This window comes from Varanus komodoensis, unplaced genomic scaffold, assembly GCF_004798865.1.
Source record: "Varanus komodoensis strain SLA01 unplaced genomic scaffold, ASM479886v1 scaffold46_3, whole genome shotgun sequence".
Lineage (NCBI taxonomy): Eukaryota > Metazoa > Chordata > Lepidosauria > Squamata > Varanidae > Varanus > Varanus komodoensis.
In genome coordinates this window covers 1,998,763-2,024,389 of record NW_025336044.1, presented here as the reverse complement: position 1 = coordinate 2,024,389, position 25,627 = coordinate 1,998,763, and the positions used below count along the sequence as shown (strand labels likewise).

General features: G+C 46.9%; 1 protein-coding gene across 3 annotated transcripts in view; it reads right to left on the bottom strand.

Moving 5' to 3' along the window:
* MCTP2 (multiple C2 and transmembrane domain containing 2) overlaps positions 1-25,627 on the bottom strand; it is a 124,550-nt gene that overhangs the window by 50,806 nt on the left and 48,117 nt on the right. For all 3 annotated transcript variants that reach the window (XM_044445060.1, XM_044445061.1, XM_044445062.1), the window contains 7 exons: positions 21,482-21,646; positions 20,294-20,424; positions 15,743-15,929; positions 13,794-13,887; positions 11,126-11,228; positions 10,116-10,218; positions 918-1,019 (listed from right to left, as the gene is read on the bottom strand). In XM_044445060.1, coding sequence (XP_044300995.1) covers positions 918-1,019; positions 10,116-10,218; positions 11,126-11,228; positions 13,794-13,887; positions 15,743-15,929; positions 20,294-20,424; positions 21,482-21,646 — 885 coding nt within the window. The remainder of the gene's footprint in view (positions 1-917; positions 1,020-10,115; positions 10,219-11,125; positions 11,229-13,793; positions 13,888-15,742; positions 15,930-20,293; positions 20,425-21,481; positions 21,647-25,627) is intronic.

The window sequence follows — 25,627 nt, the reverse complement described above, 5'->3', positions numbered from 1 at the left end:
CCACCGGACAGTGCTTTGGTGTATCCCAAAACTCCTCAGTTTCTCCACCAGGATATCATGGGGCACTCTGTCAAAGGCCTTGCTGAAATCCAGGTATACCACATCCACTGCACCCCCTCCATCTAGCCATCTCGAAACCTTGTCATAGAATTCCACAAGGTTTCTCTGGCAGGACCTGTTTTTGCGGAAGCCGTGTTGTGTGGCTACCAGCCTCCCTTCCCTATCTAGCATCACTAGATCTCTCTCTATTATGAGCCTTTCCATTGTCTTTCCTACAATGGACATAAGGCTAACCGGTCTATAATTCCCCATGTCCCTTCTACTACCCTTTTTGAAAATTGGGACCACTGATGCCACCCTTCAGTCATCTGGAACTTCACCCGTTCTCCCCGAGGTCTCAAAAATGGAGGCCAGTGGGCGTGAGAGAACCCCTGCCAACTCTCTAAGTACTCTCGGGTGTAACCCGTCAGGGCCTGGCGCCTTTGTAACGTCCAATGCCCTGAGGAGCCCCTCGACTTCAAGGGGGGTGACTCCAATCTGTGCCCCTAAGTCCCCAGCCTCACCTAATCTCCTATGCGGATATCCCCCGTCCTGCTTTGGGGAGAACACAGAGGCAAAATAGTCATTTAGCATCTGTGCATGTTCCCTCATATCAGTCACATAATGTTCCTACAACAAACAATTGTGATAAATCAGGGTCAGTTTTGAACCAATGAGCCACAAGGAACCTTGGGCTCAGGCGCCCTGTTTTATCCTTTCCTTTGGTGTAGCTAAAAGGAAGACATGGGAAGCTTTCATGTCCATTTTTGATTCATGGGTCAACCTCAACTTTGGTTGCACACTCACCAACTTCATAACACACGGTTTGGTGACATTTCACTGTCTCGGCCCTATTCTTCTACAGACATTTGACTTACAGGATTAAATAGGACGTCCAGCTCCAGATGAATCACACCTTTCAAAGGAAGTTCCAGATCTTTATTCTTTAGTGTGTAGCAACTTTGCTGCCCATTTCTAATCTGGAATTAAAGCAAGCAAACAAACAAACAAACAGAGAAAAGAAGTCTCAATACAATATCATCACATGCTGCCCATTGCTCAGAGGACTTGGAGTCCAACATTGCATGGGTCATGCTTCGTTTGGATGAGAGTATGCCAAAGGCTCACAAGGTGTGTTTTGCTTTCTGCGCAAAATACACAAGCAGAGCGCTGGTGGAAGCAAGCAGGAACTTTGGAACGTAGCCATGGCTCCACATGAACACCCCGTCCCACAACAAACAGCGAGCGGGACAGGAGGACTCATCGCCATGATTGGGCTCTAAAGAGGAGGGCACCGTGGAGGAGGTGATAGGAGGGCAGGGGACCAAGGACGGAGGAGCCTTCAACGCTCCACCAAAGTCCTTGCCCAGAGATTCCCAGGCTGATGGTGAGAGTAGAGCTGTTTTGGAAAAGACGGGAGGTGACCCCAGAGAGGAGGGAGAACGGCTGCCATGTCTGCTTCCTGATGAGGCATCCGGAGCCACTGAGTGGACTTGTGCTGGTTTTTGCGGCTGAGGATGGAGGCTGCTGAATGAAAGGACTGAGGGAAAGTCTCCAGTTTGGGTTCAGCACTCACGCACTCTTTACATGAGCTGAGACCATTATTCCGCTTGCTAGGGGCCCTTCAGTGCTGCACTGTCTTGTAAGCTTGACGTGCGAATAAAGGTCCCCATTGCTAAGGTCTGTCTGGTGTTCTGGATCCAGGGCAGGAAGGCAAGGGTTGGGGTGGACAACTTTCACCCTGTTGAAAGCCCCTCATTTCGGCCTGCGATTATGCAGTTCAACTCCAGCTTAATCCATTTGATTATCCAGATGCTGGAACAGCAGTAGAATTAATGCTGTATGTGGATCATTCCCAGTTTTCGCAGAAACACCGAGAGGAAGTTCTCTGCAGAGGCCATGGCTTCCAGTGCAGCTTGGGCACCTCTGGGAGACTACAGTGGAGTCTCTGCTTCCATGTCTCAGTGGAGGGAGCCCACGTCCAGATGCCGTCTGTCACACAGCCCAAAGAGTTTAGGGAACCCATCTCCACTGCTAATGCCTTCTCAGTGTGTTTGCCTACTTCTCCTATGGCTACTGGGGAATACTGGGAGTTCAACCTATCTGGAAAACACCAGGTTGGAGAAGGCTCTGTTAGGGAGCACCCCCTAATGTTGAGTCAAATCTGCTTCCCTGAAATTCGGACCTGTTGGTTGTGGTCCTGCCCTCTGGAGCAACAGAGAACAACTCTGCTCTGTCTGAATGACAGCTGGGGTGGAGCAAAGCTCTACCTCTCTTTTAGCATCACACGGATTTGTAAGGTCAAAGTACATGCCTGGACCAGAAATTTACCCTTCCCCCCGCCCCCATGATCTTGACATAAATTGCCTCTCCGAACTTGCTGTGACTTTTCCACAGCAGCTGCATAAATAACAAAAGACATGCACATGAATTTCATTCATGCAATCAACATCATGCCTATTTTGGTGTGCAGGTTTCATCCGGTGGGGCTCAGGAATTCCTGAGTAATAGATGGCATATATGGTGGATATGGGAATGAAGGCATTTTCAATGCCCCCTAAACATTTGCCCACTTCATGCTAGTACCTTAGGAATCAGGCACTTCCCAGCCAAAAACTGAATTGGTGTAACCTCTCCAGCAACATCCCCTCGGGCAGCCAATGTAAAGGAGAACTCAGGGCATGAGCCAACACTCAGACAGAACTTCGAATGCCTTAAATGGCATAATCAGCTAGGAAAAATATTAGATATTAAAATAGCAGGGCCCAACTTCACATGGAAGATGCTATTCTTTACTGTTACAAATCTGAAATACACCCAACACCGCCAGCAAGCAAAACATGGCCTGGAACCCCTTCAGCCAGCAGGAAATCATTAGCTCCTGCTATTTACAATTTTAAACAGCTCTTTTCCTTCCAAGCAGCAGAGGGTGGAAGAAAAAAAGCCTTCCCAAATAACCCATGAAGGAAAATTACTACCAAATATCATGGTAAAAAAATGGAGTTTTTGTCCCATGCAGAATCTGGAGAATTACAATTGGAAAAATAAAATCCGCAAAGCAAAATGTAGGGGACTATTTCCGAAAATAGCTTTTTGCTGAGAATTTTAAATGTGCTTTCTAGGTTCTTAATTTGTCAACTGGCCCTGATGTGTTTGATGCCTGTTTAAAAATGGAAATCATTTCTCAATTAATTTGGCTCATCACAAAAGGTGGCCTCCGTTTTAAAACATGACAGCAAAACACATTTATTATATATGCTGGGAAAAGTACTGATTAAACATTTGGCTCTTCTTCTCCAATTTTTCTCCTTTTTTATTTTTGGTTTTTGTTTTTGTTTGTTTTTTTCAGGATGAAGATCAGCTCAATTCAGAATGGCAGTAACATAAAAGCTCCCATTTACCACAAAAATAAATCCTTTGGAGAATGAAATGCTCCAAGATTAAAAGATAACAGGAGAGATTTATGTGCATGGAAATGCAGCCATATTTAAAGTGGATATTGCGGCGGCAATGTGCAAATTGAACGTAATCTGCAGTCGGAGGAAATAAAGAAAAAGAGCCATGGCACGGGACAATGGAAATGCCCTTTATTTATGCACAGGATTGCACAGCCCCACACGAGAGAAGAAGTTAGAGACAATTCCTACATGCAGCTTTTTCACGCGTGCCGAGGTGTGCAGTATTTTGTAAATACCCGTTTCGTTTACGAATATGGAAGCCCAAACGTGGGTTGAGGGACTGAAAAATCTTCAGGCCCTATTAGTCTTTTAAGCAGCACTGTGCTCCCCAAGAGTAAACCAAGAAGTGCGACCATGAACAACTGCTACAATGCGACATTTGTTTACATGTAATTGATTTGCGAAAATGGCAGATTACCGGGGCAAATGCATCCATCAAAAGGCAGATTTAGTTTTTACAGCTGTAATCGCATACTGAATGCATTCAAAGAATTTAATTTTAACAGTCACACTCAGTATCTTTGGAACAATTTTTCTTGGATTAACTGGTTTCCATGGTCTGGATGGATTCTGTGTGCTTCACTTAGTATGGGTTGGACCAGATTTGGTTTACTTTGGCCAAGAGTTCTCAAGGCGTTGTTCGACTAAAGATGTGTTCATCGGATTTACAGAGGCGGCATCCTGAGCACAAGTCAGAATATTTGGACCTCTAGCCCAGCACTGTCTGTGCCAACTTGCAATGGCAACCGAGGGTTCTGGACAGAGGGACATATACATGAACCAATTACCTAATGGTTTTCCACGAGAGATGCCAGGGATAAAAGCTTCGGTTCTCTTCATGCAGAATGTGTGTGGTCCAGTCCCACCTGAGGAGTAAAACTTGACCCTGTGATGAAGCATTCTACAGACTGGTGCATCAGGGAGTTCTGGAGGACTACTAATTCCAGTTCAGCATGCACGTGCAGGAATTTCAAATCCCCCTCCTTGAGCTTGGCCCAAATAATTCATTGCTTAAGCACCACCCTTCCACACCAGAGCTACACCTGCATTTCCCCTCTTAGACCCGGCAATGCTGGAAAAACAACTCAGACCGAGTCCTGCCGCAAGGATGACGGAAGCAAGGGATTGCGAAGGTCTTCTGAACAGATGAAAAGGCAAATATGATTGGTAGGGAGGTTTCCAAGCTCAGCTGAATGGAACCGTCTAACCATCCTGACAAGATGTCAAACTTCATCCAAATGCACAGCAGATTTCCCAAGAACTAATGGATATGTTTGCTGAAGCATTTGTACAAAACATCCCAGGGAAAAGGGACACAGGGGAGTCATGGATGGAGAATGCTAAGTCTATTAAGTAGCAACCCTTCTGACCACCTGAGAATTTTAATGAAATAGACAAAGCCGGAGACGGGGGGAGACAGGACTGTTGAGCACACGGCTGGTTTTCTGGTTCTCCTCTCTGAAGGAGAAAGGCTTGCAACTTCTGCTCATTCCCCACCCTGCCGCATTCACTTAAGAGCCTTTTGAGGCAAGCCTGGCTCCAGTGCGCATCCCCAGCCTGTGAGGGATGGCACGACACAAAATAGTTCCATAAAAACTGAGTCTTGAGCACGAGAAAAGGGCTTGAGGAAGGTCTGCCAACATAGTCTTCCATGGTTTTTTGTGTGAAGATTCTTCAGGGGTAGAAATGTTTTAAGGGTGAAAATATTCACTCCCCCTACATGCAGATAAAAATCGAGGCTGTTGTGCTTCAGACACATCCTGAGAAGGCAAGACTCTCTGGAGAAGACAAGACTCCTTGGAGAAGACAATTGTGTTAGGGAAAGTCGAAGGCAGAAGATGAATGGGAAGACCAAACATGGTGTAGTAGTTAAGAGCATGAGACTGGGACTCAGACGACCTGGGTTCGAGTCCCCACTCGGCCATGGAGCCAACTGGGTGACTTTGGGCCAGTCACAGACTCTCAGCCCAACCTACCTCACAGGGTTGCTGTTGTGGGGAGAAGATGGAGGAGGAGATGTAAGCTGCCTTGAGCCCTTGGTAGGAAAAAGGCAGGATATAAATCCAAAAATAAATAAATAAATAAATAAATAAATAAATAAATAAATAAATAAATAAATAAGATGGGTGGAATCCATCAAGGAAGCCACAGCCTTGAACTGGAAGAGCTGGATGGAGCGGTCATGGACGGGAGCTTTTGGAGGGCTTTCACTCATAGGGCACCTTAAGTCAGAGGACTTGACAGCACTTCACAATACACACACGCCATGTTTGCTGCTATTTTCCATTCCTAAAAAATACAGATAATTGTGTGGCCCCCCGAGGCTCAAGCATCACAGCTGAGCAGCAAATTTCTTAGAACCAAGCTACATGTGACGGAATAGTAAGCAAGGTTCCACTGATTGCATTTGCTAAAGTTGTCAGACACGTTTGTTTTAAAAAATAAAGGAGGAAGGAAGGAAGGAGAGGGAGAAAGAAGCAGGATTCCTGCAGCAGGAGTTCAAACATAAAAATATTTAAAACAATTCCAAACAGCTGAGGACAAGACTCCATAAAATTACTACGGTAAGATGAGCCATCATATGCCATCAAATGCCTGAGAGTAGAGTTTAATCCTGGCACCAGAAAAGATGGCCATGTTGTTGGCAGATTGGCTTTCTGGGATATGCATTCCACAATCAGAGTGACACAACGGAGAAGGCCCAGTCCGTAACTGCCACCTTCCAGACCTCCCTCGGGTATTATCACAAGCTATGGGAAGGCGCATCCTGGGAGTGACCTATCCCGCAGTACTCCCAGGACCAAGGTCAAGGGTCAGAGTCTACAGCTTTAGAGGGTTCAGGGAAATCCACAGCTCCAAAGCCTGGAGGTAAATGATTGGTCATGTGGATGGCCAAGGGTATTCTTGGATGCACAGAAGCCAAACAACATCTCTACAGATGGGCCAAGCCTGGTCAAGCTGGCTTTGCCACCGCAGCCTTCACAGACGTGGATTTCAGTCCAAGGTCAGTGCTGAGATCAGAGGGGGCAGTAGACAAACACTTGTTGGGGATTACATGAGCGGAGCCGGCTGGAGCCAGGGGTCAGACTAGATGGCCCTGGAGACCCCTTCTGACTCGCTTTTTTTCTATATTTCTAAGTGCTGGGAGGTGGACTTCTGAGATTGATTCTTATCCATAAAGGGGGCCTTCAGGGAAGCAACTGTTTTTCCAGAAATCTTACAAGATAGTTCGGTAACACAACTTAAGCACGAAGCAGCCTCAAACCAGGTCAGATGATCAGCTCACCTAGCTCCTTTGGGCATTCAGATTTGTCCCAACCCTGCTACTGAAAATAATTTGAGCTGGAAATGCCAGAGACTGATCTCGAGAACCTCAGCATACAAAACAGTTGCTCTTCCACTGAGCTGGGGATATGCAAACCCACAAAGCTTGACCTTGTCAACCTTCTCCAACTTCACGTTTCTGTGTTATGCTTCCAATGGGATTGTGAGTACAGGCTTTGTGTTTTGGGCTTTTCCAAATATACGGACCAATTCCAAATATATGGACCAATATATGGTTTTTCTAAATATATGGACCAATCTCAGAGAAGAAAGTACTTCCTCCTGTTGATTAATGCTTGCCTGTGTACACTTTCCAAAAGTAGGCCCTTTTCATGCACATATTCAAATGCATGCTATCAAATGCTTTTTTTTTTGTTTGTTTGTTTGTTTCTGTTTTGCTGTCCATGAGCTTGGGTGTGCATGGGCATCAACTGCAGTTTGCATCTGAATTTGTATGTAGTTTGGGAGATACAAACAGCATAAATCCTGAGCAAATAATGCACTGGAATCAACTTTTCCTATATCCGTAAAGCCGTAAAGCCGAGTGGAACACCAGACAAACTTTGCATTTTGTTCTCTTTCTTGCATTGTAAGCAAGACTTCCAACACAATTTGACTGCAATTTGTTAGACCCCCAAAACCCAAATAAAGGGGCTCTGTGGGATGAAGCGGTGGGAGGCAGACTTGGACCATGCTCGGGCCATGCCGGAGGTAAGTGCTGTTTGTTCTTAACACCCTGGACAAAGAAGCGAGGAAGAATGGAGTTTGGTCCTCCCTTACAGTGCACATAAACTGCTTTTCCTGCCCACAGCCTCTGCTGCCTGCCCTGTTATGCGATTCTCGAGGGAGGCTTGACAAATATCTATAAAATCAAGAGGAAAAAATCAAAACCTAACGTCTTCTCACTGTCAGCCCACACAGCCGGCTGCCTCGTGCAGAGGCCATTTGGCAAGCAGTCGCTCTCCAGGAGACCAGCTGCTCACAACACTCTCGTCCAGTAACATCAGGGATACGAGGACTCGGGGAGAAATTAACAGAGTCATCAAAAATTGAATAAAAGATGTTAAGGAGTTGTTCCTTCCCTGTAAACATCAAACAGTCCGCCGCACGATGCAAGCTTTGATAGCCATTCAAAAAGAAAAAAGCAAGCTCTGAACAGTGGCGAGAAAGGGAGTGCCCCCAACCTAAGAAGTTGGGGATTCTGCAAAGAAGGGTTCTGTGAGTAGCTTAGAGGGAGACTGTATGTGAAGCATCCCGAATTCAAGGCTGAAAAAATGCCACCTTTTACACACACAGAGAGACAAAATTTTTCATGTTTCTGTCACTTGTTCTAGTTATGTGACATCTCTCTTTGAAAGGGGAAATCAAAAAGTATCTCATTACCTTCCGCAAATTTATTTATTTCTAGTAATTCTAGACTCCTCTACATTTAAAAAACTTGCTGACGTGCCCAGAGAAAAAACGAACCTTTCCAAATTACTTTAGTATTTAGTGAGGTGAACGGAAAGAGGATTGTAAGAGGACAGAGCTTCTAAAAGTTAAAAGGTTCAAGGCATGGCCCTGTGGATTGCGCCCTCACTGATTGGAAGCCCCGAATTCGGAGGCTTCTGAGATCTCCGTGCCCAAAAATGCTGGGGCCAGCTGGGCACGTGGACCAGCAGAGGCGTCCTTCCCTTCCACACCTTCCATCCCAAAAGGGGATAGGATTTCAACCTGTCAGGCGAAGGCACATCGGGGGGGGGGGGTGCTGGAGGCTTACGGGAGGCTCGTGAGAAGTCACCTCCTGGTCTCTCTCGTCTCCTTCTTCCCCAGTCAGCAGAATGCGCCATTTCTCCCTCTGGGGTTGATTTTTTGGTACTGGAGAAGCAGCCAGTACAGTTCCTTCCATGCCTGGTAGAAGAAGGTAGCGGGTGGAGACAGTTCTCTGACATCACTTCTGAGCCTGGAGCACCATCTCTGCTCACCATCTCTGGGCTGCAAGGAGCAACTGGGGGGCATCCCAGCCTCCCTGGGATGCTTCCCCAGATCGCATAGGATTGCCCCCGAGTCCAGCTTTCACTGAGGATGGCACTTGTAATATGCATGTTAACAAAAGGTTATGCTGCCACGAAGCTGCTACTCATAAATGTGGCAAAAGATTCTTTGCTGGTTACAAAACTCAAGAACAGCAGCTGAAACTGGGAGGGGAAGAAGGCCAGGCCGCACGTCCCTTTTCCCTCATCTGCTATCAAACCGCTTTGCCACTTTTCGCAATGTTATAAAACCTAACACCTGTTTGCCAGAGGCAACGGAGGGCTGAGCTTGCATAACACAGCAAGGTTGGTTCTAATATTCTGGAAATCATTTTCCCTGGTTGGCTGAGCTGAGAAGAAAGAAAAGGTGGGTTTCAACTTCAGAGGTGGCCTGATCTAATGTTAAATGCATAAATAAAAGGAAAACATGGATCTATCATCCACAGATAGTTTGTGAGTGCCTTCTTCACATTCACTAACCTAGCTTTTGGTCTCAATAACTGAGCTCTGGAAAGTAATTGGATCACTCTGGATTTTCAGCAAAGATCTACTGTGTATGGCATGACCTGGCTTGTGCCTGAGAAATCAGTGGCAATTTTACTACATCCCCAGAGGAAGAGCTTTACAATAGTATTAAGGATTTGCAAAGGTTTTCCCCCACTATCATGCAAAAGAAAAAATGCAACCAAGTAAGGTACAGGTAGAAATTGCACGCACACACATACGCATATCTATACATCAGGCAAGCCACCGAACACCAAGACTGGCCACTATCCTGCCCTTTGCATCAGCTATTTGTACACCAACCACGCAACTTGCTACGCTGGGGAGAAGGAACCCCCACACCATGGTGAGAAACAGTTTGCAAATTCTCTTTAAATACTATGTCTTTCTTCACTAACAAATGGGCCTGAGCAAATACAGGACCTACCTAAAAGAGAAGAGATAATACTTAAGATTTGCTATAATACCCCTGAAATTTGGAAAACAGCCAGCCAGAACACAGGAAAACAGACCAACAAGAAAGAGGAAACATCAAAATATTATATTCCAAAAGGAAATCAGGTTAGGGCATCAATAAACCAACGCTGTATCTGCGTTTCTCTCTCGCTCACTCTCAAATGATCAGAATGGTTGAAAGGACCATCATAAAGACAGACTGAAATGTATATAGAGTGCAATTTTTCTTTCTGTCCATGTTGTTACAAGAGGAAAGTGATGCGGGCATCACACATTGAAACCATCACAGCTGGAAAAATACACACAGCAAACAATAACTTACAGATAGTAAAGGGATGGCGACTTTTCCAAGGAAATCAGGAGGTTTGTCTCCATCTTCATCAAACACTGTCACTTCTAGAACGTCATGGATGTCTTTAACAGGGCTGGGAAGAGATTCAGGGTGAGTTGAACGATGAGCGCATGTGTTCACTGCCATGGAAAGAGTTGACCGTACATAGTCCCTAATTAAGCCTGGATCACTTCAGAGGAGGAATATTGGAGAAATCTGCGACTACCTGACTAACCTCAGATTTCCATGAATCCCACCTGTAGATTCCACATCGAACTGTTTTTTTGTTTTGTTCTGGTTTTTTTTTTTTTTTTTTTTTTTTGTGAGTCAGGTAGTTTCTGTGGACTCCCTGCTGCTCATAGGTGATTTGCCCCAGTGCAGTTCAGCACTGATGCAAATTAGCACAAGTGGAAGGAAATCCTGGTTTTTTAATAAGCTGCCAATTAGCAAACGACGGGGGGAAAAGGTGCCACAGAATCCACAAAACACAGATGGGGCAGAGTTAAGAAAAGCCGCGCCACCCTCCGAATGTTTTGGCTCACAGCTCTGCAAAGGCCTTACCCAGCAACTCTCCTGAGCGCATACCAAAGGCTGACGGGAGTTGCAGACCCCAGGAGGGCCACAAGGTGCCCGTCCTCAATTTACAGCACTAAACTTGCTTATGTTATAATCCCAGGGCCAATCAAACCAACTTCGTTTGCATCAAGCTTCATGTTATGCAGGTTCATGGTCAAAGGCACCAAAACGAACAGCCTGAGCAGTATATATGTGACAAAATCCACGAAGGCTACAAAAGACACAGAACTTTATTTTTTAAAAGTTTGCTATTCTAAGGGAAATAAATCCTGTGCACAATATTACATTTAATTTTAGAAACTTGCCTACAAGTACCTTACCCCTTTTAAAAATGGCTAGCTTGTCTAATAACTTTTGCATTGGCCTAATTCCCACAGATGCTCATGCTTCTTGGCATCATGAATTGCAGCTGCAAATCCACTTACAAGGTGAAGGCTTGGTTCCACTCAGGATTCAGGTTTTTGTAAACAGTGTAACTCTGAAGTCTGCCATTTCCTAGTTCTAGTACACAGAAGGGATCACTTTTGCCTGGAAAGAGGAAGCAAGAAGCACAGGTAGATACTTTTAAAAATGGTCATCAAAGAGAAACTTGTCAGTATCTATTGTAAATTGTCCAAGCAACCCTTGTTTCAAGCATCCCATAGCCTTCCAAAAACTACCTGTCCGCTTGAGTTTTTCCACGCAAACTACACCTTAGTCACAGTGATTGTTTGCCCCTTCAGCAGGTTAAATCTTCAGTACTAGTCAAAATATTCCCTCGGGATTAGGAAGAGTTGAATTTGCAAAGTCAGTTTCACCCAGATTCTTTTGCTTGCTTGTTTGCTTGCTTGCTTGTGTATTGTATTCCAGACCACCTATAGCCCTCAAGGGCAGTGTGTAGGTCAAAACATATACAAAACAATAAAAATCCAACAGAGCAATAATGATCAGGATCTTTCGTGTCTGGGGGCAGACTGTCCTAACAGGTCCGCCACCCTTACAGAGGGGAAAAATGGCTGAAAGGCTAAACCTCAATTGGAAATTATGTGGCCATGACAAAGGAGCTAATCACTATCCACTATCAAAACATCCACCTCCTGTCCAACTGAGAAAAAACAAGTCCAGAGTGTGTCCTTTGACATGTGTCAGCCCAATAATACATTGAGATAGCCCCACGGAGGCCATGAAGTCCTGAGCTGCCCCGGATAAAGCAGCCTCTGCATGGAAATTGGGGACCAAGATTCTGCGAATCCTGAACACCTCCATCAACTTAGGAAAGGAGACCAACGGGCAGCAGGGTGGGCAGAACACCAGCAGAACCCATAATCTGTCTCAAGAGCCGAGCCCAAGGTACAAACACTAGAGAGCGGCTCCCAAACAAACAGGAAGCCTGGAGAAGGAGACTGAATTCCTATATATTGACACACCCTCTCCCAGCCCTCAAAGCAATACTGGCGCTGCACTGAGTCCCTAGGCAGGCACCCACCCCTCCCAACTCCGCCACTCAGGCCCCAGCAATACAGGTCGGCCCCCTCATCCACGACCAGATCATGGATGAGGAAGATCCCATCTTGGACTGAACTGGCTTTCAGCAAAAGCAACGCTGTGCCTGAGGGCAATCCAGTGCAGCTGGAAGGAATCATTTGTCTGGAGAAAAAACCAGAAGAGGGGACAGATGTAAGGTGTCTAACCCCTGCTCTGCTTCACTGACCTGTTAATCCCACTACCCATAACCATACTGACAGGTGCACCCCCATGCTCCCCTCGAGCCTCCAGGCACATTATGGAAACAATACTGTTGTACCTGGCACTGGGCAGTAATTTTTAGTCGGTCCGCTAGCCAAAAGTCTCAACCCAAGCAGCCCAGAGTGGGCACCGAATGCCCTTTGGCACTCCCCTTCAGCCACTGCCCAAGCTGCCACCCCTGGGGGTGTCCTCCTTAGGAATAGCCCAGCATCAGAGGCCCTGCCCTGATCCAGGCGTGGTGTGGCTCCCTCTCCACTCTCTCCCGTCCTCTCTCTCTTCCTCCTCGCCAGCGCCCCCAGTGTTGCTGCCTTCAGCAACTAAGCAGAATAGCGTGAGGGGAGATGAGAGCGGCGGGTGGGGGGGTGGCTCTGCTCCAGGATGGTTTTTGTGGGCCGGCAGTCACAGGACACAGCTGCCGGAGCGGGCAGCCCATGTTAAATTCATCCCATCCTGTTGCAGATTGCAATTTTATTGTAGCCCACAAGAAAATGCATATACATTTTTGTGTGCATTAAAAGTATTCGCTTGTTTGTATGCATTATCCCTGCATGAGCTTTCTTGCCTGTTGCTACTCAGGATACTGCTCATGTTGCTGGGAGTGGGCTAGAGAGGAAGGAAACAAGAAAATGAATTGTAGGCTCGGTTTCGAAACTCAGCACCAGAGCAGAAATGCTGAGCACTGCATTCACTGCAGCTCACAAAGGCAAGGGGATTTTACCTTTGGACCAAAATGCACCCTCTCATTTCACCACATTCACAAAATGGGAGTGGACGTGGTTTTGGCAAAGGCTTTCTTTTGCAGAGAGGGGGGATTTCAACAACAATTCACAGCCTGACTCACCAGCAGTGGCACTCTTTCCAATAATTGGAGGCCACAGAAGCCTCCCCAAAATGATGCTATGCTTAAATGTCCCATCACGGTGTGGGCATTTCGCTGGGGAAAATGGGGGCAGAAAAGGGACCGTGATCACTGCCATTGCAAAGGGCATCACTCTCCTACACATTCCCCAAATGGGGTTTTCTTCTAAGAAACTACCACCATCCAACACACATCATTTGGAACTCGGTGGAGGAGGAGGCATTAAAACTGCATATCCATTGTTTTATTCTTTTGATCATATTAGGGAATTACCAGTTTCACGCATGCTTTTCTCTGTACAGGATATAGAATAGCTCTGTTACATTCAGTTAACTGAAAATGTATGTTTCTTATTAGACCTGCTATTTTTATATAAGCATTTGCTCTGCTTTAAAAAAAATTCTTGTAATAAAAGAAAAGAACAGATCAGTTCCTATTCCAATTAATCCCAGCCCTGGGGACAAGAACACACTGAAAAAAATAGTATTCAAAGAAGCAATATTTCATACCTGAAAAATCTGCAGCTAGCAGATCGGCAGCTTTTAAAAGTTTGACTTGCAAGAATCCAATATCCTTTATGTTCTGGAGTGAATTCCTTATACACTGGAAATTAAATCTTTATTAGAAGAAAATTTTTCAAATAATTCTTTGATTTTACACAACTATATTCTGGCTTTTAGGGACAAATTCTTCACAAAACTAGGGATGTGGACACCAGCTTATTAAATAAAAAACAAGAAATCTTTTCATTGTAAACTACATCACTGCCTATTCAACACTCTAGTCAAGACTCTAAGACCCATGAACAAGAAACTCATGATTTTCTGGTGATAGTATAATTGAATATTAACATCTGTTTTATTAGAAATCACCTTCAATTTGCATAAATGACTGAGAATCATGTTCATGTTTTTAAACTCTCAGTGTTAACTCCTACTTGTACCGGAAGAGGAATTTCAGGTTTCATTGCTTCAGATCTCCTACATCTCTATCTACCAAGCCATCGAGATGGAAGAAAGCTGAGTCCAGCCTTCCTAGTCCAACCACTGGCTCAATGCAGCCATCCACAGAACTCTAAATGCTTTCCATATTCCCTTTTACCACCCACAACACGTCCGACTGGCTGTCCACATTCCCCTGAAATAAATACCGATGGAGGAGGGATGAATTTGGAAAGAAGCTTCACAGGGATGTAACCTGACTAGGTGGGAGGCCCTGGTGAAGCAGATTACAAGCGCAGCAGTACTTGTGTCTGTTCGGGAAACTCAGGGGCCACAACAGCACCTTGGCGAGCACACTGCAGGAAGTGCTGGGAGAAGGGTCTCCCATGGGGAGCTGTTGTCCCAGCAGAGGGCTGTGGCCCACTGTGGCCTTCGGAAGGCTTGCAGGGCACGGTCTTTCAGTGGGTCATGCCTGCTGGGCACGTGCTGGTCTCTCTCGAGCCTCATGCTTCTGTGTGGCTAAGGGACAGAGAAGCCACAGGGGGTCCTCCTCCAAGTCCGAGAGAGCTCTGTTCTCAGACGGGGAAGGTGATGCTTAGGGCTTCTCCTGAAGTTCCCCATGACCCATGACTGGGAGTCTCCCTTGAAGAGGCTGAGAATCAGGAACCAGCTACATTTGCTCTTACAATGGTATAATGCTGGACCTTAGGAAACAGTTTCTGCCTCAGCCTTTCCTGAATGGCACCTTGGTGGGAGGTGAAGAAAAAGCAGCTGCATATTTGAATGCTCCTCAAGTTGTAGCAGGCTGTTGCTACAAAACCTTGTGCACCAAAACACAACACAGCAGGGAGCGGGCCAGTCTGAACTGTTCTCTCTGGGTTGCTCGCTTGCTACATGTCCGGAACGCTTTTCCGATGCGATGGGAAGCAGTTCAACTGGCACTGCCCTACGCACGTTCCCACATGCTCTTCCCGCTGCATCTTCCAGTGCAGGCTCTGGAATTCCCCTAACCCAAGCACTGCTGGGTGGGGCTGATGGAGGTTGCAGTCCCACAGCTCACAGAAGGCTACAATTCGCCCATCCTTGTCCTAGGGGGTCACGGGTGCAATCCCACGATGGCTGGGCCACGCTGGGAATCCGTGGCCTTTTCCGCTGTCTCAGCTTGCCCAGGATTGCACCCTCAGTCAAATTGCCAGGACAGCAAATGGAGACCCAGGAAAAATAAATGGAGCCGTGAAGGATTGTGGGAATTTTGGAGAACCATCTTCCATCTCTTGCTTGTGCTCTCAAAGGAATTTACTGTTTTAAGAACCTCACAGGAGGCTGGGAAGCTAAGTGTGCGGAGCACCTCATCCCTCCAACTAGCTGTGATACTCAGTGTGCTGTTCTCTCCTCACCACCGCTACCTGATTAACAGACACGCAACTTGGGGGGGGGGGCTGTTGTTTTCTAGAGCCTTCCCATGCCCTCTAGCCCACCATGACATTCCTGAAGAAAAGGAAAACAGCCAAGCTCACATAGCGTCGGGAAATCTGTTCCTTCTCACTGGGGTCTCCCAGCGGGCAGACACACAGATCAGAGATCGAAACCCCCGAGCAGGGCACAACCGAGATGGCCACCAACAGGGACCCTGGCTGTCTCTCCAGGGGCAACTCCAAGTGGTTGGCTCGCTTGCCAGGCAGCACACCGACATCAACTTTACACCTAAAGCAACAGAAGCCAAAGGGGGGCACGTTAATGCGGGAGAGTAATTTCCACCCGGCAAAACATGCTTTCGCGTTACCAGTTGTTCGTATGCCTTGTGCTATGCATGGACTGTTTTACAATCTTTAAAGCAAGCAAACTAAAAGCACTCAGAAGGACCGTACCATCTCAGAAGGTGTGCTTGTATCACATGGGTGTGTGCATACCTTGCACAAAGGGAGTGGAGGCACCAAAGTACTCTTTCTAGCATACTGCCCGTTACTTGCACACCTTGCACAATCAGAACATCCGCCCCTCCCCCCATGAGCATTCTGGGAAGTGACTTATCCATGCAGCAAGCAGCGTATTCCAGGAGAATCTAAACTGGCACAGCAACTTACTGGGGGCACCTGCTTTTCAATGCTTTGCAGGGAACATGTTGACAATCGCCGAATGCCGACATTCATTTGCAAACGCAAACAGTGCTACCTTATACAGGCTTGTGAAAGAGGGAGCTAAACTTTCTCAACAACCTGTAGGACAGGAATGCTGGAGGGCTATTGGCTGCCCATTCCTAGTCTGAACTAATATACATTGACCTTGGTTCTCTATTGTGGATTTTGACCCACCTTAAACCTGCATTTTGGACATCACTACAGCACGCCTATCCAGCTTCATGCATCAGCAGTGGCAAGTTGCAGGCGTGATGATTTCAGGAATCTCAGCCTGCGCACGCTGTCAAAGGAGCTCAGAGTCGCTCCGCAGCATCTTCCAAGACTCTTGGGTGAGCGGTGGGGGAAGTGATGGAACGTAACAAGAAAAGCCACAACGTTCAAAATAGTATGGCTCGTGAGTGGGGTCGCCAGGAAGAACAAGCTGGTGGTCCCACTGGACTGGACCAAAGACCTAACTTGTCCAGCATTTTGGTTACATGACTGTAATAGGGGTCTATGTATTTAAGCAGTGCTGAACCTCACTGCCAGGTAAGCCTCTATAGGGAGTGAGTCCCAAAACCAGGTGAGCACTCCAGAAGCAACCACACTTGGGCTGCCCTAAAAGTGGTGAACCAAAGAATGGCCCACAATGTACATCTTCAATTAAGAAAAAAATATGCAGAACTTTTTTTAAAAGGAGGGGGTGGGGACAAAAACATTTTACACTTTGAAAGTGTTTTCAAGAATTGGGGAAAGGGACGAGATGAAACTTCCCATTCATAGCTGTGAAAAGACCGGTAAATGGTAAAAATTCCTTTTATTTGGAAGTAAATGGAGCGCAGCTTTCAAGGAGCTCTGTGGATTTGAGCTCTTGCAGAAAATGTTGAGCAAACATTTGCCGCTTCAGACCAAAGAAAGACTCTTAGGGGGAGAATTTTGCTGCCTGGTATGCGGCAGGTGTCAGGTTTCCAAACAGAGGCAGGGGAGAGAGAATTTGGAAGAGGCTGTTAGGCACTTAAGGCCTGTCGACAGGTTTTTATTTAAACAAAAACTTGTGAAAGTGTTTTCTTAATAGGCACAGAGAGAGAGAGAGAGGGAGAGAGAGAGGGAGAGAGAGAGGGAGAGATCTTAGGAGTCCTCCAGGTAGATTCCTTCTAAGTAAATGGGGCATGTCCTACTCCGAACTGAACCCTTGGCCTGCTGCAGAACCTGCGTAGTTGGTACCTGTCCGCTATAAACTGCAGAGACCTTCCATTTTTAAACCACTGGTTTTAGAGAGCAAGGGAGGGCACACAAAGCTCTCCCTCCCTTAAATGCCTGTGCCAAATCCATTCCAGGGAAGGGGGGCTGGTGACACAGTGGTATGAAGCAGGGCTCAGCCACCCACCAGTGAGTTATTTTCACAAGTCCTTAAACTGAAGCAATGAAGTGCTTCAGCCGTGCATATCTTTGCAGGCCTCGATGCCAAGCAAACGAATCGCGAGTTTGTTCCTAAATGGAGCATTCAACTTTACCGAGGGTGGGGAGTGAGGAAGGGAAGGGGGGGGGGGGAGAGAGAGAGAGAGAGAGAGAGAGAGAGAGAGAGAGAGAGAACACCAAGAGTCCTTATGTCCAAAGCAGACTCATGGTAAAAAACAATTCCTCTTTTGACCAGACAAGAGGCATGGGCTTGCTGGGAGTCTCTTTTTGTCCAAACAAGCATAGAATTATGTCTAAAATGTGCTCTGGATCATCATGGCCCCTCCTGGAAACTTGTTTGAGATCACTGAGGAAGTAAGGTGGGACCAGCTCCATCCAAACTAGGTTGCCACAGTGCACGTTCAATGGAGCTTTTCGGACAGTTAAGAAAATGTGGCTAAAAGGTTTGACATGACTGAGAAGACAGTGCGAGACTGGAGGAAGAATGAAGACAAACTAAGGACAAATTTCACCTGGCATATAAGACGACCTCCAAGTTTTGCTTTCGTATTGTTGCTTTCAAGGGTCATTTTATATACCAATATCTACAGTAACTTCTTAGTCTTATACTTTGGGCCTGCCAAACTTTGTAGTTCCCGGATATCAGTTTTAACATTTTAAGGCTGAAATGTTAAACACATTTGCTAGGAATTAAGTCCTGTGAATTCATGGGGCAGTTGTCTGAGTAGAGTTGCATAGGACTGTGATGTAAATATGTTTAAATCAGCAACCTGTTTAATAGAGGCTATTCTCCTTACCAAAATGGTACGGCTAGCATGCAGCTCCATGGCACAGAACCCATTCTCTGCCTTTTTCGATTTATTGCTATTTCTAAACAGTTAGATTCTGCCATCCATGCCTGCGGAATACCGATGGCCCCCAAGTACAATAAAAATGCAAAGAATGCGAAGAAGGAAGAAGGGAGGAATCGGAGTCAGATGAGTATTAACATAAAATTAACAAGTTTGCTAAGGCAATGTTAAAATTAAATATTCACAAACTGAACTGTAAAAATCAATGGACCGATCGATAATTGGAGCAAAAGATAAAGAGAGGGGGAGAGAGAAGGACAGTCAAAATGCCGGGTTGGGTGGGTGGTGGCTGATACATTCCTGCTGACTGAAGCCATCAGGAAAAGCAGAACTAAGTGCCGCTTTCTCCAGCCCCGGTGGGTTTCAGCATGGAGTGACTAACTCTCTAAACCATCTGGGATCACTCACCCCACAGGCCTAAACTTGATTGAACAGTTTTGCTAAGGAATTACAAACACTGCCACACCTGCACCGAGGCGGCAGAACCCCTCAAAGACATGTGTACACTTAAAACATAAGTAATTGAATTTAACTAATCCAACAGCACAGAAAGAAGAGAACATGTCAGTAAAACGCAGAACACATATTGAGTTTAATGTGCAAATCCAGCTGTTTAATGACTTGCATGTCTAATTGTTTACACAGTGCTTTTTCTCCACACAGTGCTGCCATCCTTTCCCCTCCCTTATCACCCCTCGAGCATCAGATGGAATGCAGAGGAACCCAACCGCTCGAGTTAAAGACCAGGAGCACCATCACGATGCTATGGTGAAGCCCCAAGGTGGTCGCCCCAAGGTGAGGGACTCCCACCCCAGCCATCACAGCCTCAGCTGCTCAGCCTGTGAACTGTTGCCTCTGTGTTGCTTCCACGGAGACCATGGAAGGACAAAATGAATGGGCGACCCACACAGCATCTGGGTTCACACAGACAGCAGAGAAACAAGGCCATGTTTTGGATGTCAGCTTCTAGAAGCCTCTGCTGGCATGGCCAAGGATTAGGAATTCTAGGAGTGGAAGTCCAAAACATCTAGAGACCAATTGCTTACCTTCTCCTGCTGTTGGGGCAACAGAGCTTGTCATGGAAAGGGGGTGCGTCCAGCAGAACACCCCAGGGGAGGCACTCATGGGACAAACTGGTCTTCCCTGATCTTCAGATGTGTTGGACTACACAGTTGTCTAGGGATTATGGGACCTGCAGACTACGGGAAGGGGGTGGTAGGCTGGGATCAACCAGCCTCACCTACCATGGATCCATCCAGATGTTTTGGATTACCACTCTCACCAACCTTGACCACTGGCTTGCTTGATGGCCTGGTGGGCCATGAAGACTGAAACTTCTAGAAGCCAAGCCACAAAATCCCCATTTAAGTAACTGTTTCCTCTCTTCAGGGAAACTGTGGAAAGCTTGAAAGCTATGCCTGGAAAGGGGCATCTGGCCTCATCCCTTCCTTCCCACTAGGTGGTACCAGATGTGACCCTGAATGTCGATGCAAATGTCAGCCGCAACAAACTTCAGTTCCTGCATTCGTGGGGAAAGTCAAAGCAGCAGAAATGGGATAAGGCAGAAATAAATCTGTGGAGGTGCGCTGAGAGAGAGCGGAATGCCTCCATCCACACTTTTCTGCGTCAGCACCATTAGCGCGCAAGCCATTTCAAAGCGCTTTTAAAAAGCAGCACTTACGTTCCCAAAACCTCTTCATGCTTTTTGTTATCCTTTCCCCAGATCTCAATCTCCAACACATCCATCCTGTCAGAGAAGTAGTGAAAATCGAACTGCTCCCTCCACTGCGGATTTGCGCTCTTGCAGACTGTCTGGAAAACACGCAGTTACAAAGGTTTGCTTTTCTCAAACAAGGCTGAGGCTTACCCAGAACAAGAAAGGGGGGGGCGGAGGGGCTACAAACAAGGGATCTGTAGAAGCAAGCCATTTACAACATCACTGCCCTTGGTATGCTCTGAACAAGAGAATTCAACGCTTGGGCACTGAAGGCAAACACATGTGCAAAGGTACACTGGCAGAGAGCCGCCTCTGGTACCCTGCTGAGGAGATACCCAGAGGGCAGGACTGGCCCATGTGTTAAAGTCACCCTACACAGCAAGCTACAGTCGAGTGAAAAAAAATCAGTGGTATGCCCCGGAATGTCAGCCTCCGTCTGCTATGGAAGCTTAGAAAGGGCATGCATGGGACAAGTTGTCCATGCAGTCAGCCTGTCCTTCACCCTCGGCTGGAACACCCTTCTCCAACCTAGGAGTGCTCCAGATGTGGTGGACAACGATTCTTGCATCCCCCAGCCACACAGACGGAGCAATGGGGCAACAGGAGTCCAAAACATCAGGAGGGAGCCCAGGTTCAGAAAGGGCGGAGTGCAGAGTAAACCCCAACCCACAAGAACATGTATCATCCCAAATGGATCAGTAACCAAAGCCCAGAGGATTCGATTTTACTCGTTGGTTGGTTTTTGGAAGCAGGACTTGGACTACCAGAGAGAGAGACACGGTTTCATGAGGCAACAAGAGAAAAGGGAGGCGTTTTCTTCACCTGGATATTTCTCCTCACGGAGCAAAGAACATCCTGAAAGAGAACGGCACGGGGGGAAAGACTTAGGCAACTCCTCACCCACCATTCTGAGCAAACCAACAGTGCTGTCAGGTGCCTTTTGGGAATAAAAGAAAGGCAAAAGAGGTAAACCTGGAGAGCTGCATTACACCTCCTTCGGCCTGCAGAAAAATCCCTTTCCATCCCGCCAGGCTGTGGCATTTCAATCTTGCCGTGCACAGAGCATCTACTGAAAACAAGCTTCCCGAAGAGCCACCACACCACACAAGGGGCTTGTGCTGGTTTCAACAGTTTCCATCATGGAACACCTACCTTGCTCTTACACCTCTGTTCTCCCATCTTCAACAGAACAAATGTGTGCGTCATGCCCCCGGCGGGGATGTTCTTCCCTTCCAGCAGCGCGATGGTGACCGTGCCATTCCACAGCTGGTTTTTGCGCAAAGAATCCTCCAGCCGGGTGCTTCGCATGAAGCTGGCCTAAAAAGCGAGACAAGCAGCACTCAGTTTCCAGAGCATCCACGTTTAACTTGTTTTAATCAGCAACCTCAATTGGGCAGAGAGGTTATCCCTACTCGCTCTGCCTGCTGGATGAGATGGGAAACATGCATCCACCAACAGACTCGGCTAATGCTCTGGATGCTGCAGCCTGGAAAATATGGCTTTACATATTGATAGCCCCATTTATTAATATGCGCCCCCAAAAACTGACCAATGCCCCACCATGTGTGCTGGAACATGCATTCCTGAATTACTGTCTCTCAGAACCACCCCATAACCTGAGGAGTCCACACAGGCATACGCAACGGGCCACCACCTTTTTTATTAATTATTATTATTAATTTTTTATTTATATCTTGCCTTTTTCCTACAAAGGGCTCAAGGCAGCTTACATCATTCTCCTCCTCCATCTCATCCCCACAACAACAACCCTGTGAGGTAGGCTGAGCTGAGAGTCTGTGACTGGCCCAGAGTCACCCAGTTGGCTCCATGGCCGAGCGGACACTCGAACCCAGATCGACTGAGTCCCAGTCCTGTGCTCTTAACCACTACACCACACTGGCTCTCTATCCTTGCCACAGCCCTCGGAGACAGGCCAGGCTAAGACTCGAGGGGTTTTTGTGGCCATGTGAGGATTTGACCACAGACCTCCCAGACCTAGCCTGCCTTTGAGCTCTTTACCCTTGACGTTATCATTATGTATTGGATGCGCTGCGTTGTGTGTTGCTTGTTGTATGTGGTTGTTTTGTTTTTTGTTTCTTGTTTTTCGTTAGCCATCCAGAGACGTTTAGTATTGGACGGCATACAAAAACTTTAAATAAATAAATAATAAATACTGTACTACACTGCCTATGTAGAGCTAACCTTATTGGGTGGGCTGGGGAAGCATCGCAGAACAGAGACTGGCCTTTTTATGAGGACTCGCTTAGCTCCCCGTCACAAAATGACACACACAGAGAGTGCACGGAGACGGGTCACTCAGGTCTTCGCGATGCCACACACAGATCCATTGATTTCCGCACAATCACAGGATTTCATTTAAACTATACAATTTGACTCGTCTTGTACAGAGGCTAAAAACTCCCACTTCTACAAAGAAAATGAGATTTTGATTCATAAATCCAGCTGCAGACCATTTTTTTCAAAGGTTTCGTCTCACAAGCCAAAACGATTAAAGCACGAATGTTCCCATGAACATACTTCAAAGTCCCAGCAGATCTCTTCCTCCCTAAAAGCAGCAAACTATTTCAAACTCCATTTTCTTTTTCTTTTTTTCCTCCTACTCCCTTTTTTGGGGGGTGGGGACAGAAAAGAAAAGAAAAGAAATGTCCGCAAAGGATCAAAGGTCGAGCCTGCAATCTGCCAATAGCTGAAGAATAACGGCTGTGCTTCCGTGAAATGTGCCCTAAAATAATTTTGCGGCTTGGTATGTCCTAATTTTTTGAATTGGATGTTTGTCTTGGAAAGGGTTCTTTCTAACTCGTCCATAAAAACAGGCCCACTTAAGCTCTGTGAGGCCTGTGAAAATGGAATCCGAGGCTGGCCATTAAAGGAGCTGGGAGATTGCTTCCATACGGCAGGACAGCATGAGATCAGGGAGGCCAAGGACTACAGCAGGCCCGACTTGGCTGGGAGCTCCCGCTGTACCGTGGACACTCGTTGCATTACAGTGGAACATCTGGATTATTGCTTGTAATGTCCCTGGGAAATATCCACTTCCCATCAAAGCCCTTTATCTATCTCCACCGTACTTTGAACATTTTAGTGCACAGCGCAGCCGCGTTTGATGTGCGGGACTCGCCGTGCTCAGATCCAAAACACGCTCCCTCCCTCCCTCCCTCCCTCCCTCCCTCACACACACACACACACAGACAGACGCGCACACACCCCTGGCTAGTCTTTCTCCTTTTTGTGGGCAGGAGGAAGAGGAAATGTTTGCGGCCGGCTCCCAGAGAGACCCCCCAGCCCTCCTGCCCACACTCACATCCCCACCGCTAACGTTCCATCATTCCTTGACATACTCAACTTGTTACAGGAAATCGAGACTCAGAGGAAAGGAAACAAGAAGGGGGGTGCAAAAAAGAGGGTGGGTTTCCCCCAAAAATTAAATTATGGGGAGCTCTCTCATTTGCAGGTCATGCTGGTGACCTCTCTGGAGGTCTCTGAGCTCAATTACATTTTCCACTCAATAGGGTCCCCCAAAAAGGGACCCACAAACATCTAATGATAAATTTACACTACACATATTTAAAAAAAAAGATTATAGGGCCGTTAGCTGAGTTTTCTTTGCAAGTTTAAACACCATCCCAAGTGATGGTATGATCACCCATCCCTGGACATTTCGGCATTATGACGGCACTCCTATCCCACCCCTCCACTGGGCTCACACACACAGCACAGAGGCTCACCTTCCAAAGCCCTCCATGCCCTTTCAGGGCCTTGGCTTAGCTGCAGTGAGTCTGCAGCACGTCCAGGTAGGGCTGGGAAAGTGCCCGTAGCTGAAACTCCTGCAGAGCTGCTCCAAGCCCTCACAGGGCAGACAGCACTGGTCTATCTCAACGTAAGGGAGCTTCCTACGTTCCGCACCTTTCCCACCAGCCTGTGTCCTCCAGGCCATCCTCCTTCTTGCGATACTGAGTCATGTTGCCATCCATGGCACCAGGCCGTGTTGCCGAGTCACAGCGCAAACCCTAAGGACCAGAGACACATTTGGGGTGGAGACAGAATCATAGCATAGCAGGGATGGAAGGGGCCAAGAGAGCCATCAGGTCCAACCCCTGCTCAGCGCAGAACTCCATGTTAAACCATCACTCTCAGATGGTGGTCCAGCTGCTTCTTGAACGCCTCCTGTGCAGGGGAGTCCACAACATCCGTGGATCAGTGGTTCCCCATCATACTGCTCTAACAGTTGGTAAGTTTTTTCCTATTGTCCAGCCAGATCTGGCTTCCTGGAGCTTAAGCCCATTATTCCATGGAAATGATCGGAAGGTATCCTGTCCTTCCTTGTGTGACAACAACCTTTCCACTACTTGTAGAGTGCGATCACATCTCCCCTCAGGCTTCTGTTCCTGGGACTAAGCATGCCCATCTCTTTCTATCTCACCTCACAGGGCTTTGTTTCCAGTCCCCAAAGCATCCCTGTTACCCTCCTCGGAACACGTCCAGTTAGGCCACATCTTTTTTAAACCGGGGAGCCCAGAACAGGGCACAATACTGAGGCTGGGGGCAAACAGAGGAACTAGAACTTCATGTGATTTGGAAGCAATACTTCTGTTGATGCAGCCCAAAATAGCGTTTGCTCTTTTTTGCAGCCACACCACATTGCTGGCTAGTAGGCAATTCTGGCCCATTCATCTCAAGAAAACCACCTTGGAAATTAAGCAAGATGCATCCTCTCGTCCCTCAGAAGTGATGGCAAGGGATGTTTAGATCACTACTGTGAAGTCCTGCATATCCACCAGACTAGCTCACAGCCTCAGGCTGCCTCTCTTGCTATCCTTGCCGATCTCCAGCTGAGTGGGAACGTCTACATTTTTCCACTTGGATCTGCAGTCACCTTGTACATTATGTTTGGAAGTCGCTGGATGCACCGTACAGACCATCAGATCAGCACTTTGCTATGTGGGACCTATTTCCAAGACACACCTTTCAGGGCAAGAACCGGGCACAGATCAAGATCTGATTTACTATTTCCATTGTCCCAGAAAACTGGACAGTGTCTGAGAAAGCTGTGCAAAATGCAAGACTTAAACAAAACACCCCATGGGTTTGGCTGGCAAAGGGCAGGATGGGGTAACAGACAAATGTAATCTTCAGATAGGTTTTCATTATGTCATTTAGAGAAGTCTTACATTGGGATCATGTTTTTAGGCTAAAACAATAATAGTAAATCTTTAAATGAGCAGAGTTCTGCATTCCAAGTAAACCAATTCAGCATTGCTGCCCTGTCAAAGAAGCTCC